The 17,205-nt window shown below is 30.8% G+C and overlaps 1 protein-coding gene across 1 annotated transcript in view; it reads right to left on the minus strand.

Annotated features, from left to right (window-relative positions):
- Positions 1–1,394: 1,394 nt before the first annotated feature.
- LOC106464091 (histone-lysine N-methyltransferase 2C-like) overlaps positions 1,395–17,205 on the minus strand; it is a 138,676-nt gene continuing 122,865 nt past the window's right edge. The window contains exons 45-51 of the mRNA XM_022391762.1: positions 15,457–16,123; positions 11,871–12,044; positions 8,903–10,621; positions 5,788–5,846; positions 5,254–5,415; positions 3,264–3,420; positions 1,395–1,552 (exon numbers count right to left, since the gene is read on the minus strand). Coding sequence (XP_022247470.1) covers positions 1,395–1,552; positions 3,264–3,420; positions 5,254–5,415; positions 5,788–5,846; positions 8,903–10,621; positions 11,871–12,044; positions 15,457–16,123 — 3,096 coding nt within the window. The remainder of the gene's footprint in view (positions 1,553–3,263; positions 3,421–5,253; positions 5,416–5,787; positions 5,847–8,902; positions 10,622–11,870; positions 12,045–15,456; positions 16,124–17,205) is intronic.

Below are 17,205 nucleotides of genomic sequence, written 5' to 3' on the forward strand. Positions count from 1 at the left end.
CCAACGAATAGTGGGATTGACCATCACATTATAATGCCCCCATGCCTGAAAGGGCGAGCATGTTTGGTGTGATGGGGATTCGAACCCGCAACCTGCAGATTGTGAGTCGAGCACCCTAACCACCTAGCCATGCTGGGCCCCCTGGCATAAAGAATGTAGTTCATACTTCAACTTTTTATATTATTCAAGTTTTAATTTCTTAATTTAAAAAAAAACACACTTTTTTAATCTTCACTCTCAATTTTCCTTCTTTTAGTTTATATAACTGCAATAGTATAATTTCTATAGTATCTAACTAATGTTATAAGCTATAAATAATAACAACGTCAATGTACAGTTTTAACACCCTAACTTCGCCATCTGCTGAAATATAAATAAATTTTTCCAACACTGACAGAAGTACCACAAATATAAATCCTCAATCTTTCAAAGCAATTTTCAAAACCAGGTTTTCTTAATTAATACACATTTGCAACCAACAGAATGAGACAATTTTTCTATTTCAAGCTTGCAACTGTCCTTTTGAATTTGGTAGCAATAGACGTTAATTGAGAGGAAGTGAGCAGCGTGTGGGTAAGTGAAATTGTTGCTCGTAGCATAAATGTTTTACCTTATTTATAATTAGAAAGCCAATTAAATGACAGTAGTTCTGGAACATTCTATTCTAGTGACCAAGATATTTTTTGTGTACTAAAATGAATACTTGAAAAGCACATGAATTTTTTTGTTTGGACAATGAAATTAGGCCTAATTTCACACTGTACAGTATCTTGATGTATGAAAATCTGTTGATGTGTTCCTACTGTGATGTGTTGCTTTTCATGGGTGAATAAAGTAATTATGTGGTACACGCAAGAAAATAAAATCTTAAATTTAAGGAAATATATGTTAAAAGGTTAAAGTTGAAACTGTGAATATCATTAATTGAATATGTGGCAACAAATGATGCATTCAAAGAAGGAAAAAAGGTATCATCAATTTTATTTCACAATTTTTAAATAATAGATAATGTTTTACCTTAAACAATGTTTGATATTTGTTAAGGAGGTTCTAGAGATTATACAAATTAAATAATAAAATTGTAAAATGGAAAGAAGTAATTTTTTTCTAAGCATGAAAATTACCTTGTACTCAGACTGACTAAGTAAAGGTTTTGGAAATTCACAGACAAATCTTTAGTATAAGTACCTTATTAAAAATTCTTATTTTCTGTGTACAACAGACTTGTCATGTTTACTAAAAGTTTGCCAAATTTCATGAAGTAAATTCTAAGTCTTAGTATGTATAGTTTTACAAGGTCAGTCAAACTGACCACCCACTGACAAAGGGCTAAAAGTGCGAGAAACAAACAAAAACATCTACGTGTATATCATATTATCAAACTCTACTATAAATTATAAATCAAGATTTATTACCTCAAGTTCCTCTCTTTCTTTCCTTAACTTTCCTAGTGAGAAGTTCTTAAGTAATTCCTTCAATAAGACTTTTTGGTTTATATCCCCTTCCACACTAATGGATGGTTTATGAAAAATGTCAATTTGGGGTTTACCAGCTGCAAAAACAAAACAAAAAAATGAGGGCTAAACAATGCTTAATAACAAGTTATTACAAAGTTGCCTTCAAAAATCAATATTAATATCGAAAAGAATAGACATATTCTGATAAAACTGTCATTTTGAAATTTAAACTAAATCACAGAAAAACATTCAGGACATGTCTAATTAACCAATTTACAGGAAGATTGTTTCCAAAGTATCAAAAGGAATGAAAGTAGAGATAGCAAAGATGTGAGTCATGTTTAATAACATCTGTTATACTGAAGAAGAAAAAGAATGTGAGCAATACTAAAAAAAAGTTTTAAAGAAACCCACGAAGGGATTTATGAGAAAAATGATTAGACTAAACTAGAAATGGAGAATTATTTTAGATATTAGAAATTGTTTCTAGCTTATTCTTAATAAATAAGTATGTTTGTTATTACATAAATCAGTTTCTTATAAAACAAAACACAATGACAAGTTTCCCATAAAACTGAGTGAAAGAGTTTTCAATTTTGGGATTGTAAAGAAATAAAGTAAGAAATAACTAAGTGCTTGTAAATAAAGTTTTTTGTATTTATGGCAAAGCTACTATAAAGGCTATCTGTTGCCATCTCTAATTCTGAACTACCGTCACTCTTATAATGCACCTGCAGCTTAAAGCGCGGGGAATATTATGTGGTACTGAACGGATTAAAATCCAACTGCGAAAGAACTGTAATAAAAACTATGAGATAAACATTAATAAACATGACAAAAAACAGAACAAAAATAAAGACAGTACCTCCAGTACCTGGTTCTATGCGAGGGTATAACAGTCAGCTCTGATATGGATAATTAAATGTATTTTGACACTTTTAATGAGATGAAGAAGAATATCTATCAATAGTTAGCACTTCAATATCAAAACTTAAGTTTTCTGATATTTAAAAAAACATTTTAAAAGATAATACATTTTTCACCGACAAAGATTGAGAACAAGCTCTAATAGTTTGTAGGCTGTTTAAATCACCAATTCTCTGTCAAGATTTTTAGGGAATTACTCAATTTTAATGTATAATCAAAGCCTTGGATCAAACTTTTCATATTATGTTCCTTCTATTATTATAGTCCTAGATTTATATTACCTAACAGAGCCCTTGAATTTCATATCTACTACTTATTTCCTCTGTACATCATTTTATTATATTTATTTTACACTTATTTTAGATCTTATTCCTGATGCTTATTTTCCAGATTTTAATTCAATAAGACATGAACTTATTTTTTTTATATCAATGCTTTAAGAGTCCCATGTTATTAATTAGCCTTATTGATTAGCATTGGTCAAATAATGTATAAATTGCCATTTTTAAATGACAACAATAATAATGCATCGGAAACTATAAAAATGTTATTACAAATGTTATAAATATAAGAACAGAGCTGTATCTCGACTGTTTCTTTCTTCATTCATTTGTTACTTTTTCTATCTGTTGTTGATGGAGTTGAGCATTATTATAAACTTCTGAATTTGTTGCCTGGTTGTTGAATTCAGTCTTAATGCTTACGTACTTCTTAGTTTAAAAATTTCAAACTTTTTTGGCATGGAAGGAACATTTTGTTTCATCAATTCAGTATGCAATTTTGGTTCTTTCTGATAATTCAGATATAAATACAGATAATTCACTGTGAAACTCATCTGGTCATTAGGTAGACCAACTGAAGGGTCCAGTAAATAATTACCCAAAGACTCTTTCTGGGTGTCACTCTTACAAAAAAGTAAGTTGCCTTGCTCATGACAAGCTTTCTGATCAGCAGTAGTCTCTGAAAGACTAAACCTGGTTTTCACATCATCTAAAGGTTTCTCTCGACCTAGCACTATCTCTCTTGACTCCACACCCTGTAATTATTGAGGAATGAAACAGAAATGAACAAACAAGAAAAAACAACAACAACATGGAAATAAATGTACAATGTTCACATAACACTTTTCTCACAATGCACAACATGTAGTATGCCAAAAATTGTTGAGATCAATATTAAACACAAACAAGTTTTAGATAAATTTAAATATACAGCATTCAAAAACGTATAATGCAACAGAACAATGATAATCTCGAGTGGGTTAATAAGTTCAAATGAACAAAAGAAGAGTTTCAATCTGAAATACAGAAAAATCAGATCTGCTATAGAAGTTATTGTATTTCAATAACATTTAGGATATGTTTTACCATCCTACATTAATTAATGTTGTGTGTTTGTTTGTCTGTAAACTCCTTCCACAGTTTTGGAGCTAGTAGGACCAAACTTGACAGGGGACTTGGGGTAGCCAAATGTGACATTGCTTCCATACTAAATTGGAATAAAATGCACCCAGAGGGAATCTAGCAGTATGTTTTCAATGTCACTGAACTAGAATCTAGCAACAGACTGTTCCCAGCTCCCCCTTGTGTTTATATCCCTATTCACAAGTTAATTGTACCAAACTTGCCACATGTGTATATTTTTTGGTAGATATAAAAGTGAGAATGGAAAAACTTGATCAGTATACTGGGGCATCTGTGAATTATAAAGGATCTTACTGTTCTGACTGTAACATTAAAACCTACACTATTCTGAGTTACATCACTTTTGAAGCTTTTGGGTTTTGTACCTCAACTACTTCTTTTATCAATGGTACTACTTTCATGTACCCTTTTCATAGTTTCCATAAATCACCTACTGAAACAAAATTTCACCTAAATCTATCTCATGGAGCAAACTTCACTAGCCAAAACCTTTATTTTCACACATTTGTCACATGGTATTTCTGTCTGGCAAGCCATCAGTGCATTACCACACTACTGCTGGGAATAGTACGAAATATACTTTTACAAGCATTATGCTGATATGGCATTGTGATTGGTTGGATGACATCCAATCACAGAGTAAACTGTCAACAACAGACTGTACCCTGGTGTAGATTATTGTTATATGTCAGGGGGAAGAGTTATATAATATTTTATCATTTTCAAAATTATTTCTAATACCACACACACATGTATGTATGGTAGCTTTCTCAATATGATGAGCATATGTAATTCAGAAATCTGTAAAACTAATATCTGCTATAACTATATATAAACATCTTTGTTATATTGGAACTTTTGAATACTATACCATAGAGTTCAGAAAGTTTTAATTAAGCAAAACAACTAAAAGGCTAGCATATACATACATACATATACACACACACAGAGTTTGATATTTTTTCAATCTAAAGAGTAAATGTTATTCATATATAAACGTTTTTAGTAGAAAAACAAATACAGATACTCCATTACTAACTAAAATATGCCTTGCAGGATGAACCTTAACTAGTTTACGTATACTTTAGTCTCAACTATGCTACTTTTAAGTATTCGTCTCATACAAAGTGCAGGTAATATTTCAAAATTTTAGCTTATCAATTTTTTTCTTCTTCTATTGAACAGAGGGTACAGTGACATTGCGATGTTTAAAACAAGCTATTTGGGCAGTTAATACATGAAAATATTCATCTAAAACTTGCTAAATGTTAAATTAATCTATTTGTTCAATTAACCTTGTTTGAAATATCTGTGTATCACAGACACATTAATTTATTATGTGTAACTTCAAAATGACTATCCCAAGTTTAAATAACCAATAGGTTTAAAGGAAAAATGCTCATTGCAGATAATGTAAAACATCAAGGAAGAAGGATAACAAGTACCTCAGTGTTAGTCCTTATTAAGTTAGTGAGACCAAATTCTTCTTGTGGACGACTAACACTGGGCATTCCCGTTTGGCTTAAGGTGAAATTAACTGTGTTTGTTACTGACATGGGGAGCGAACAAACCAGAGAAGGAGGAATGCTGCAACACACATAGGGTTTCTGGAGAACAGAATTAGTAAACAAAGTCACAAAGAATTTTTTATATTACACAATAAAACATATTACAAAACCAACATGTTGCTCTACGAACAAAAATGTATATTACGAGATCAACTGTAATAAATACTAACTCTCAATAATGATGATGATTATACTACACAGAAATAAGCCACTGTGTTTTAAGAATACAAAACTTATGTTATGAATTGCATTCAATTTATCTACAACAAAAATACTTCTGTTAAAATTGTTTGAAAATCTTGAAAATATACTAAAAAATCTAGAAACTAGCATCCATCCTGACCAATAAGCAAAATATCAAATCCTAATAAGGTGATTCAAAGAAGAAAATAAAGCTTGAAGTCTTCTCACCTCTTGGTTATCAGTTGTAGTAGAAGGTACTGCAGACTTTTGAGATTCACTATCTGTTTCTAATAAATAAAGTATACACATCAGGTTCAGCTTAAGAATTATTATCTTTGTACAAGAGCAACCAAGTTTTCACAAAATGTAATCTCACCTATCAGCAGGTATCTTAAAAGAAAATGAAATTATAATATTAACAATCCTTATTACTTTTCTCCAATTTTCATCCCTGCCTCAGGTAATCCCTTTAAAATCTGCAAAATGCAGTCATGAAAACCTGTCCTACTTATTCTCTATGGAATGAGGTTCACTTTATTCAATAAATCCCATAAAAATGGTTGTGCAAAATGAATTTTAAAACTAAAGGCTAATCATACTGACAAATACAGCAAGTGAAAAAAATGATAAAATCTAGAAATCACCTGTCACCAAATTTTAAAAATAGTATACAAATACTGTCATAACAATTTCTGGTCATATTTCAGAACTATTAAAAATACTTGTAAAATTTAAAATACTTGCTTGAAATTTAATTTTATAAAATAATTTTTCCCATACATCTCAAAAAGCAAATGTACTGAAATATAAAAATCCAGAAATATTACAAATTTTATCATTATTAAATACTGAATGTTTTATATTTAGCACTTTTAGTGCTACTTTGAAATACAGCGCAAAAAATAATAAATAAAGGCTGTTAGAGTAAAGATTTGGCTACGATTGTCACATAAATAAGCCCTTTTGACATCCCAATTCTGTTGTGAAGAAGAAAACTCACTTTCTCCTCTAAAGTCCTGGATAAAAATCTAACACTTTAAGTTTGTAAAGAATGGGGTAGAATATGTAAAAAAAAAAACAACTTAATCACAGAAAAGTGTTGGAAAAACTTTTGGTTTAATTCATTTGTTTAGTATCAAGTAAATGAGTAAGAACAAAAGATAGTTTATGAAAAATCTGGAAACTGACGTAACTGAAAAGTAAATCCTGAAAACTGATTCCCAGTTTGCCTCTGATAAGAAAATGTCCACTTTTTGAAAGCATTTAGTTGGTAGAGTGTCATATTTTTGTGTTAAACTGATTTTTTTGAACCTACACATTTTCCTAACAACCTGAAACTGAATTAGTTTAATTTGTAGATCTTCCAATGAAATCTTGAAATTCAAAACTGCTAAACCATGCTTAATTTGAGGGATAAAAATCTGAAATAACTATTCTGTATTCTGTGATTCGTGGTGGTAAAGTTGATGTAAGTTTAAGAAACTTTTTAAATATGGATCAACAAGTTTAAAGTCTGGAGTTTTGAGAATCATGCATGGATGATATTTAGCTTAGAATTTGCAACATGATTTGTTATAGAGAGTAAAAAATAGTTACACAACCTTATACTGAACAGAATACCAGAATATAAAATCTCATGGCTTAAAGTAGAAAGAGTATATTTATATAACATATACAATAATTTTTCATGAATAACATGTACCCCATAAAAAAATAAATTGTTTTTGGTAGTATTTATCTTTTAAATTTAACTGCTGGCAACAGATAGAATATAGATTTAAGTCACTTTTAAAACCCTTTACGTGCATGTTACTGAGTTACATTTAAAATTAAATCAAACTGCTTTACTCTGAATGCATTTTAATGAAATTATTTTCACTAAGTACATTATAATTCAAAGTTTTACATTGTCTCAGTTTTTATTCCTTTATTTCAAAAGAAACCTTTAAAACAATAATTAAATATTTTGGTTCATTGTCACTTGATGATTTCATGATTCAAAATACCCGAACTTTAGAGCCGATATACAAGAAACAAGTGTGCATAATGTAGACATGTTCTTGCATATGTTCAAAGTACAAGTAATACAGCTTGTTTAAGATTAATTTGAGTCAAATTCCAAGAATTGTAAAAACATTGTAAAAATGCTTTCGGTTCAAGATAAATCACACTCAATTAGAAAGTAGAAGCTGTGTTGCTAAGCGACAGTTTCAACTTGAATGGCATGCTTATAACCAATAGAAAGAGCAGATTTCCCATTGGAATGTTGCTGAATTAACAGTAAATGTAGACGTATATATATTCAGTTAAAAGCGAGGCAAAATAAAGCTTAGTCCATTCTTAAGAGCAGGACCTATAGTGATTGGCTATTTTTTCCCATCTTATACATATTAGTTTGATAGACAGTTATTTTTCATTTAGGTTTTACTTTTATATTTTAGGTAATTATGTATTATTTGTGTTTTAAAATTCTTATTTGAAAGGTTTAATGATTTTTTAAAATGCTTTGCCTCAATCAACAGGCATTCATAAAGTTAGTGAGTTCCACCACCATTTAGTCGGGGTCTAACTCGTCTCTGCCAATGTTAATATTATATCACCCACAGGCACCTGTTGATGTGTGTCGACATAAATAATCAAAGATAAAAAAAAAATGAAAGCAATATAAAACATTAAAGTAAACTATAAGTGAAAGGGTAAAGATGTGAAATTACACATATGATCCAAAGAAGATATTTTAAGATTATCCAATGAAGAGATAAAACATATGTACAGATTTCCATTTCTTAATTTTTAACATTTTATTGCACTTTTCGCTGATAATAATAGCTAGAGTTAGTGATGTTGAAGAGAAAATGGCAACTAAAATATAAAAATTTACCTTACAAATATTTTTGGTATTCACTTAGGAGGTTCTAAAAATTATGAAAATGGAATGTGAAAATTGTAAGATTTAAACCTATTTTTAACATGAAAATCACCTTGCAGGTGAACTATTCAGAGACCAAATACAAATAACTACATTAAATAATGAATTTTTGGTAAAATAGTAGAAAAAATCAAAATTAAATATTATATATTTCCAAACTACATACTATTATGAAAGTTCTTGTCAAGTGTTAAACAATTTTATCCATTGGTTTTATTATTGGAAATAAATTTAACAAGAGTTATGCAACGTGCTTAGGTCTGAAGCACGTTGTCATTATCAGGTTAATATAGGTTAAAAGTGTTAAGAAGCACAAGATATTATTACAAGAATTTATTATTCATTATTATTAATAACATTATAATATAATAACTAATATAAATAATATTTTTTATTATTATTTTACATGTGTACCTGAACAGATTTCAGTTTCCATTTTTGTGCAATTAAATTTTGTATGAAAAGATGATGATGTTGATAACTCTGCAAAATTTCTGTCAGTATAGTCATTGTATTCTTTTCCTTCAGTTCGAACATCAGTGGAACAACTTAGTTCACTCTCCTCTTCTTGGTTTGTCCTGTCCTCCTTTGCTGGGAGCATTGGAGCTGGAGAATCATTGGCTTGACCTTCTGGAGAGCCCACCACAAGGAGTTCAAAAGTGCCTTCACTCAGTTCTTCCATGGTTCCCCCTTTAGCACACAGCTCCTTACTTGTGCTTAAACTTTCTGTAGTGATTTTAAAGTCTGAAGAGCTGGAAGTTTTATCTTCTGGCTTAATCTCTTCTTGTTTGTGAATCAAGTTAGAAAAAAAACCTTCTCTTGGTGGATCTAAGTGAGCACTACATTTATCTAGAGAAATCTTTCTTGTACTTGCAAGCTTATCATCTGGTGTCTGATCAAACACAAAAACACTAGATGGTGATGCAGTACTATCACACTTATTTTTTGATTGCACTACAGATCTCGGCTTTTCAGGTGGCACTGAAATAGGGCCAATAATTTGTGAATGCTGCAACACAAATCTCTCTGAAGGAACGGAAGTGTTTGATACACTATTACGTATATCTGAAAAAGAACTATACGGACTACCTGAAGGTCTGACAGTATTGTAAACTACTTGCTGGGAAGTAATGCCAGCTTTTTGAAGGTATTTATTAGAAGAGGGATTTACAGAAGGTGATAAAGTTGCTTGGGATAACTTGTCTTTTTGGTTTGAATGACTAGATCTCTGAAAAAAGTTCATTAGTTGTGGGGTTTCAGTTTCACTAACAGATGTTGCCTGTTCAATTTTAATTTCTTTCTGGAATTGAAAGTTACCATTATGTCTTTGTCCTATTGGAAAAGTCTGATTCAACATTCCTTGATTTAATTCTGATACTACAATATCATTGTGCACAACAGGAGTATGCCAATTCTCAGCCTTTCCAGTGACATTTATGTCCACAATTGAACTATGTCCAGGTAAAGTTTTTGTAGGATCATGAGGTTCAAGAAACTCAGTTGCCAAATGTCTTCCTTCAGTTTCATTGCCCTGTTTCAAAGCAATTAATTTTGATTCAAACATTTGTTGAGATAATTTATCATTACAAGTCAAACTTTTTGGACTGCTGTTGATGACCTCTTTATTATCTTCATCTTTACTTTTTGCCTGATACTGGGCTGATCCAGAAAAATCAGTATTTGATTTCTGTGAAACAGACATTTTATGGACAATTTTGCTTCCTTGTGATGTAAGGTTTTGTCTATTCAAAGATAGAGAAGGTCCTGTTGTGTTAGCAATTTTTTCCTCTGGAGTTTCATGTTGAGCTTGTTCCATTTCTGAGCCATGGATGCTAACAACTCTGAAAGATGGTCCCGAAGAACTATAAACAACTGCAACTGTTGGTTGACTTCTAACCACTTCAGGATATGATGATGACTCTGAAGATGTACTACCTATGATGTTGGACTTACAAGGGTTTTCTCTTTGCAATGAAGTTAAAGGTGTTAGCACTGAATCAGTTTGTGTAGGATTAGAAGAGCTTGAAGAAAGGAACCTTATGTGAGTTGGATAAGGAGGAAATGGTCGTTGCATACCAGAGTAGAATGGCATCTGAGCAGGACGTGCTTCCTGAGTAGAAGTAGGTGGCGCTGCTGGAAAATTATTCAATAAATTATCAGGTACAAAAACTAGCATATTAAAAATATATAATTGATTTGTAAATTATTTGTGACAACCTCTACAAACATATTAAACTGACCATTAACTAGGCAGATACATGAATCAGGTTGACCAATTAAAATACATCTGTATTTTATATTTGACTAATAGTAATTGTGGATTGTTATTCCCATCTGTGATAACAGAGAGTTTACTATGTAAGTTACGATAATGCTAATAATGACGTCAATTATTCCCCCTCCCAATATTTATGATATTATCATGAATACAGTATCAAAAATTTTGCAGCAATATGTTTTTTGGTTAAAATAAAGATTTACATTAAAATTTTTCCTATTTTGAGGATAAATAAAGGAAATCTAAAACGAGAATGTAAATATAGGTTTTTATATATTTTACTGAGAGGCCTGACAAAAGTACAACTAAATCAACATGCCTAATAACCTATCAACTATACAATGTTAAAAATATTGAAGTGGTGAAATTAATTTTATAAATAAAGTATAGCATGGCATACTGTAACACAACATCACGAAAACTGACACACAGTTTTTTTAGTAACTTCAGTTTTATAAACTAAAATATGACAAATTTTTAAAAATCTAAGTGAATAGAAACATAAGTAAATGGTGACAGAATTTTCTTAATTAAAAAAAACTAATGTGGTATAATATGACTGAAAAGGAAGTTTAAAAAATCATGTGTATGGATTTTGTATAGTTTCAAAGTCCACTTGGAAAATAATATTCAGGAAGAACTCAGATTAAGAACTAATACTTTCATGTATGCTATGTGGCTGTAAATCACAACTTTGGTTCAGATAATTGGATGATCACCAGCCAATAGGATGATCACAATTTCTCTACTTTCAACCCAATACATTACATCTACTTCATGCATTTTATTCCTTTTTCCAAAATGCCACTTGAGTGAATCAAATTCTCTGCAGCCTATTGTGACAAAAAATCAAGTAAATATCTGAAACGGAGAAATACCTTATCTTGTTAATAAAACTACATGAAACATTTGCATGTAAACATTATGATGAAATATGAAAGACAAAATATTTCAGTTTTTACAAAGAGTACATTGAAGATCACAATAAAAAACAATAAAAATGTAGAAGTGAAAATTTATATATATCTAGATTTCCAAATGACATTAAATGATAATTGAAACTAAAATATTAGGAACTTCTGATATGCAGATATAAAATCCCACCTTGTCTATTATTAATATCTGGGTTCATACCAGGAGGGACAGCTAGTCGTGACTGGCCACTGCTGGTGTTAAATGCAAATCGCAAACCTACTTGACCTGGAAATTGGGAGAGTGAGATGTTGTTTTCTTTTAAAAATTGTATTTGTTGAAGTATCTCCTGTCTTTTTACTTCATCTATAAATTACATAAAAAATGTCATTAGTTTTCTGTAAAAAAACTAAAAAAATTCTTGATTAAAATTTATAACATTTCCAGAAATTTAATGCATACAAAAAATAAAACATCATATTGTTGTAAAACACTCTATTTCAAGGATTTATCCCAAAACAAACAGTGTATGTGTGTATCACACACACACACACACACTCTGCTTACCTCCTGGGCACCTTATATTTAACAGTTGCAAGCTACTATAAGAATAACACTTTCATAAATGTTGTTATAAATAAACAAAATAATTCATGTTTATAATTTCTGTTGAGTTGGTAATTTCCATTTTTTTCCTCATAAAAAGGGTAGTTTCTCAAACAAAAACTATATTTATGTCAACTTTCATCAGTTTCAGAACATCAATCTTTATGACAAATGAGAAGCCTTGAAGCTTTATTTTGTACCAAGATGCCACTTTTTGGACATAATATAGAATGCCTTTGCATGGGCTTAAATAACAGATCATCCAAGTTTATAGATTTATTGTATTTACATATTTTTTATTAAAAACTTACAGGGAATTCTTTAAAAAAGTGTTAAATCATTTATAACTTGGAGTGTACAATAAGCCAAACGAAAGAAAATTACAAAGTTGATAAGAGAATAGGGAACAATTCTGGAGTTTTAACTTTATACTTAAAATTACTAAAAAACTTCAGTAGTGATAGGCTGAAAACAAAGTCTCTATACATAATTAAAAATTTAGTCCATTGAAAACAATGCATCATTATAAAACTAATAAATTAGTGATGCTTTTTTCAGTCTATATCATGAACTATGATAGTGATTCTTTATAAGGATCAAACAGGAATTTGCTCAAACTCTAATAGAACATTTAGGCAAAAACCACCTTAAAAAGCAGGCTTATTTTTGAAACAACATGCAAAACCTTCCTTTCCAATAGTTAAGACCATTCAAACGTTGATAATAAGCAAAATAAGTGATTTCACAATTGTAGATAAAATCAAAATTTGCCCATTTGTTCATATTATTATTACTATTTCACAAGCCTACAGCAAAATTGGATGGGTTTGCACCAAAACCTAGATAGATATACTATATGAAGCACTGCGAAAGTCCATGACCTATTTAAAAGTTGATTAGTTATCACTGAAAGTTGATTTACATGATTATAAATACACAATAGATGCAATATTGTTCTGAGCAGCTGCTTTTATACTCAATGTGTGTTAAGAGGGTGTTTAAACAAAACCTCAGGCACAAAGCCACCTAGTTCAGTAAATAATCACTTTAAAATATACAAAGCTTTATTTAAAGCGATGTTTTAGATGTATTTGTTTTACTTGGTAAGGCTGCTTTTTTACTGGTAAAATGTTATACTCGCTTAGTTGGGGTTGTGTCTTACTCTAGACATATATTTGCCCATTGCTATGCATTAAAAAAGCCAACATACAAGATAATTAAAAATTGAGAATTTAAAATCTATAAATAGGAATCCCACCAAAAGTAAGCAAACAAGGCTAGAGATCTACTGCTGACAGTTTACTCAAGCTACAAATCCCTATTAATAATCCACTATAAAATTTCTGCAAGTGATATCTATTGTACAGTGGGGTGATTTCACAGGAATTTTGCAAAAAAAAACTAAGAGAGTAGTTTTAAACTTAATTAGACTTCCTTAATTTTGTCGTGCTGCGAAATTTTCTAAGTCCTTCACTTTCCGTTGGTGTTGAGGTAGTGGTTGTAAATGTTGTCAATAATTGGCAACTTATGCTAAGTGTATCACTGTTGACCATTTCGCATGCCTTATTCTAGCAAATATCTTGCAGGCTGTTGAAGAACATACATACGTAACAAGGTAAGCACTTTACTGCATCTGTTTACATAGCATTAATCTGTGTTGTATTATCTTAGAAGAAACATTATTCTGATCTGATGATATTGCCTGTGATGTTGATGGAAGCCGGTAATTAAATCTGTGATTATACAATGTCTTCAAGATGGTCCTTTCAGAAGAACTTTACATTTTGGTTGTTGTAGTTGCATACCAGTACATGTGTTTATTATTTGTTGTAGTTGCATACCAGTACATGTGTTTATTCTTTGATGTAGTTGCATACCAGTACATGTGTTTATTCTTTGTTGTAGTTGCATACCAGTACATGTGTTTATTCTTTGATGTAGTTGCATACCAGTACATGTGTTTATTCTTTGTTGTAGTTGCATACCAGTACATGTGTTTATTCTTTGTCATACACTTGTTATTTATTTTGAATAAGTTCAGTGTGGTGGTTAGGTGGGAAAAAAGTCAATGCAGCAGTAAATTGTTGAAAAACATTGTAACATTCAACTGAACACATATGCACACATGTAGCTTAAAATTTATTCTCCATAAATGGACATAAAAGAAACTTAAGAAACAAAATTAGTAAAAACTGTTATTTTAAAAAGACTAAAAACAGTGTCTAGAATATTTTCTCAAGCTACAAATCCCTATTTTGGCTCCACTAAAATTGATAAATACTGTAGACATGGAGTCAAAATAGGGATTTGTAGCTTGAAAAAATAATGCAGACGCTATTTACAGCCTTCTTTGTTTACTCTTTTTACAGTTCCTAGTTGTAGGCTGGAAAATATAATCCTTGCATTTTGATTCAACTGGTTTCTGTACTTCTTTTGCCGATCCCTGTACTATCTTTTTAAATTAACAATTTTTGACTAATCTTGCATCTTATGGAGTATCAAAGCAGTTTCCTAAGTTACCCAGAAATAATCTAAAAGTATTGGTAAAAGGAGTATCGCACTGTTTTAGCTCTAAAGTATTATGCTCTCACTGCTAGGAATATATAATTTCTCTGAAACACACATAATACCACAAGTGTGCAGAATGTCTCGATTTGATAGCTTTCAGTGTTATTTCATAAAAAGCCCATTTATTTTAATTATTAAATGTATCAACATTAACCAAAATGTTTTATTGTGCAAAGACATTATAATTTACTTAGAAAAACTGAAAATGTTTTAATATTAAAAATCCCACTAGTTCAAAATCCCGACTAACAGATTTTTACTTAGGTTACATCTTTAACAATTGTTATTTTATTTTTTAAAGGTTGTATTTCTATTGTTCAAAATAATAATCAAATTGTAGCATTCACCATCACATTCTCTAAAGGACATATTTAGACATAATGGACATTTTAACTCAAAGTATTCTTTGAGCAGCACAATAATACAAATGGAATGTATTAATTAATAAAATCACTTTCTTTGTTATACAACTTATTGTCTGTTACGTCTGAAAGAATCATAAAAGCAAAAATGGGAGAAAGGGTATTTGAGATTACAAACACAACAACCTGTGTTATACTTGTATACAATATGAATGTGTTGATAGTTCAGTGATATTACAAACCTTCTAGAGACCCTTCCTGGCTGAGAAACTGCTGGTTTTGTGAAGGTGGATGCTGTAGCTGTACTGCTTGAGAAAATACTTGCTGTGGTTTCTGGTGGGGTGCCATGTCCTGAGATCCTATGAACTGTGGTTGCTGTTGAGTTGATTGATACACTCCACTTGTAGGAATTTGTTGTCGGTGTTGTGAAGCAAGAATAGATGGTGGCTGGGGTAGTAAAAAACGTGGCTTATGTACTCCTTGAGCTCCTAATGTTAACTGTTGCTGCTGTAACACTGGAGAATATGGAGGTTGCTGGGAGTTTGGAGAACCTACAGCAAAATGCTGCTGAGAACCTGGTGAGAATCTCTGTTGTGTCCCTTGACTACCTGGTGAGAATCTTTGTTGTGTTCCTTGACTACCTGGTGAAAATCTCTGTTGCTGCATATTAGGGGTTTCTGGGGAAAAGCACTGCTGTTGACCACCTTGAGAACCAGGGGAGAAAACATGTTGCCGAGAAACTATTTGGGACATCAAAAAGTTTCTAGAAAGAGTCTGAGGTCCAGGAGATGGATGGAGTTGAGGGGACACAAGTTGTTGTGGCTGTTGAATACTAGGTCGAGAGAAGTGCTGATGTTCAGACTGAAATTCGTGCTGCTGGAAATTTTCACTTATAGGGTTGATGTCATTCTAAAAAGGACAGATTCATAAAACATTGTGCTATACGTACTTAATTATATTTAAATTCTTTCTTTTAACACTAATTTATCAAATGTTTTTCTTTCTGCCAACATTATATTCACTCTGGTAATACAAGATCTCCATATTTAATTTCTGTTGTGCATATTGGTGTATATAAGACATATTAATACTAGAAATAAATGACCTTATAACACCAAAAAGTTGTTTTTATTTAATTACAAAGCTTCATATCCTCCATGTGCAAAATTTTTAAAGGCTTGGCAACCTACGTCAAGTAGCAACTGAGTATAAAGGTCACAACTAGAAGAGATAATTGTTTGCTTTACTTTTTTTATTTACTGTTCTATGTTTTAAGAAAAATAATTTAAGAACTTACTTCACAATAGCAATATATATACATATATAATGTATAATGATTGAAATGTGACTGTATTTTACAAAATACTAATTTACTAAAACACAGCCAAGACAAGTTACTTTGTACAGAGCAAAGGACAGTTTTATGTTATTGGATACGGTAACATCAGTGCACGTGTGCCGCGTCATTGTGACTTCTGTATTGTTAGCCAGGCATGGCTGAAAGGTCAATATAATAAAAATAATAAATATATATAAATGTATAATGTTATGAGATTTAAGCTATTTAGTCTAAACATTTACGTTTTTGTGTTATAATTTGTGTTCATTGTAGAATGAAAGAGGCATTATTTATATTTATTTCCTAATTTTTTATGGTGGTTACGGGATCGGTCAAATCTACCAAACCCGTACAGAAATTCATTACAGAAAATAACAGATAAAATATAAAGTTTTTTCATTAAAAAAGTTTGATAACTATCTGGACGTTATAAAGATTTCACATGTGAAATTTGAAAATTTTTTGACACATAAAAGTATTTTTAATTTTAAAATGAAAATTATTTTGCATGTTAAATAGGCAACATGCGAAAAAAAAAATGCACGAGAAAAACACTACTTTACAAACCTTAAGACTTAATAAAAAATCTGATACTTTATGTATGAAAGCATTGTAATGTTTACTGATAATGTACCAAATTTCGTTAATATGC

Source organism: Limulus polyphemus, unplaced genomic scaffold (genome assembly GCF_000517525.1).
Source record: "Limulus polyphemus unplaced genomic scaffold, Limulus_polyphemus-2.1.2 Scaffold1559, whole genome shotgun sequence".
NCBI classification, from domain to species: domain Eukaryota; kingdom Metazoa; phylum Arthropoda; class Merostomata; order Xiphosura; family Limulidae; genus Limulus; species Limulus polyphemus.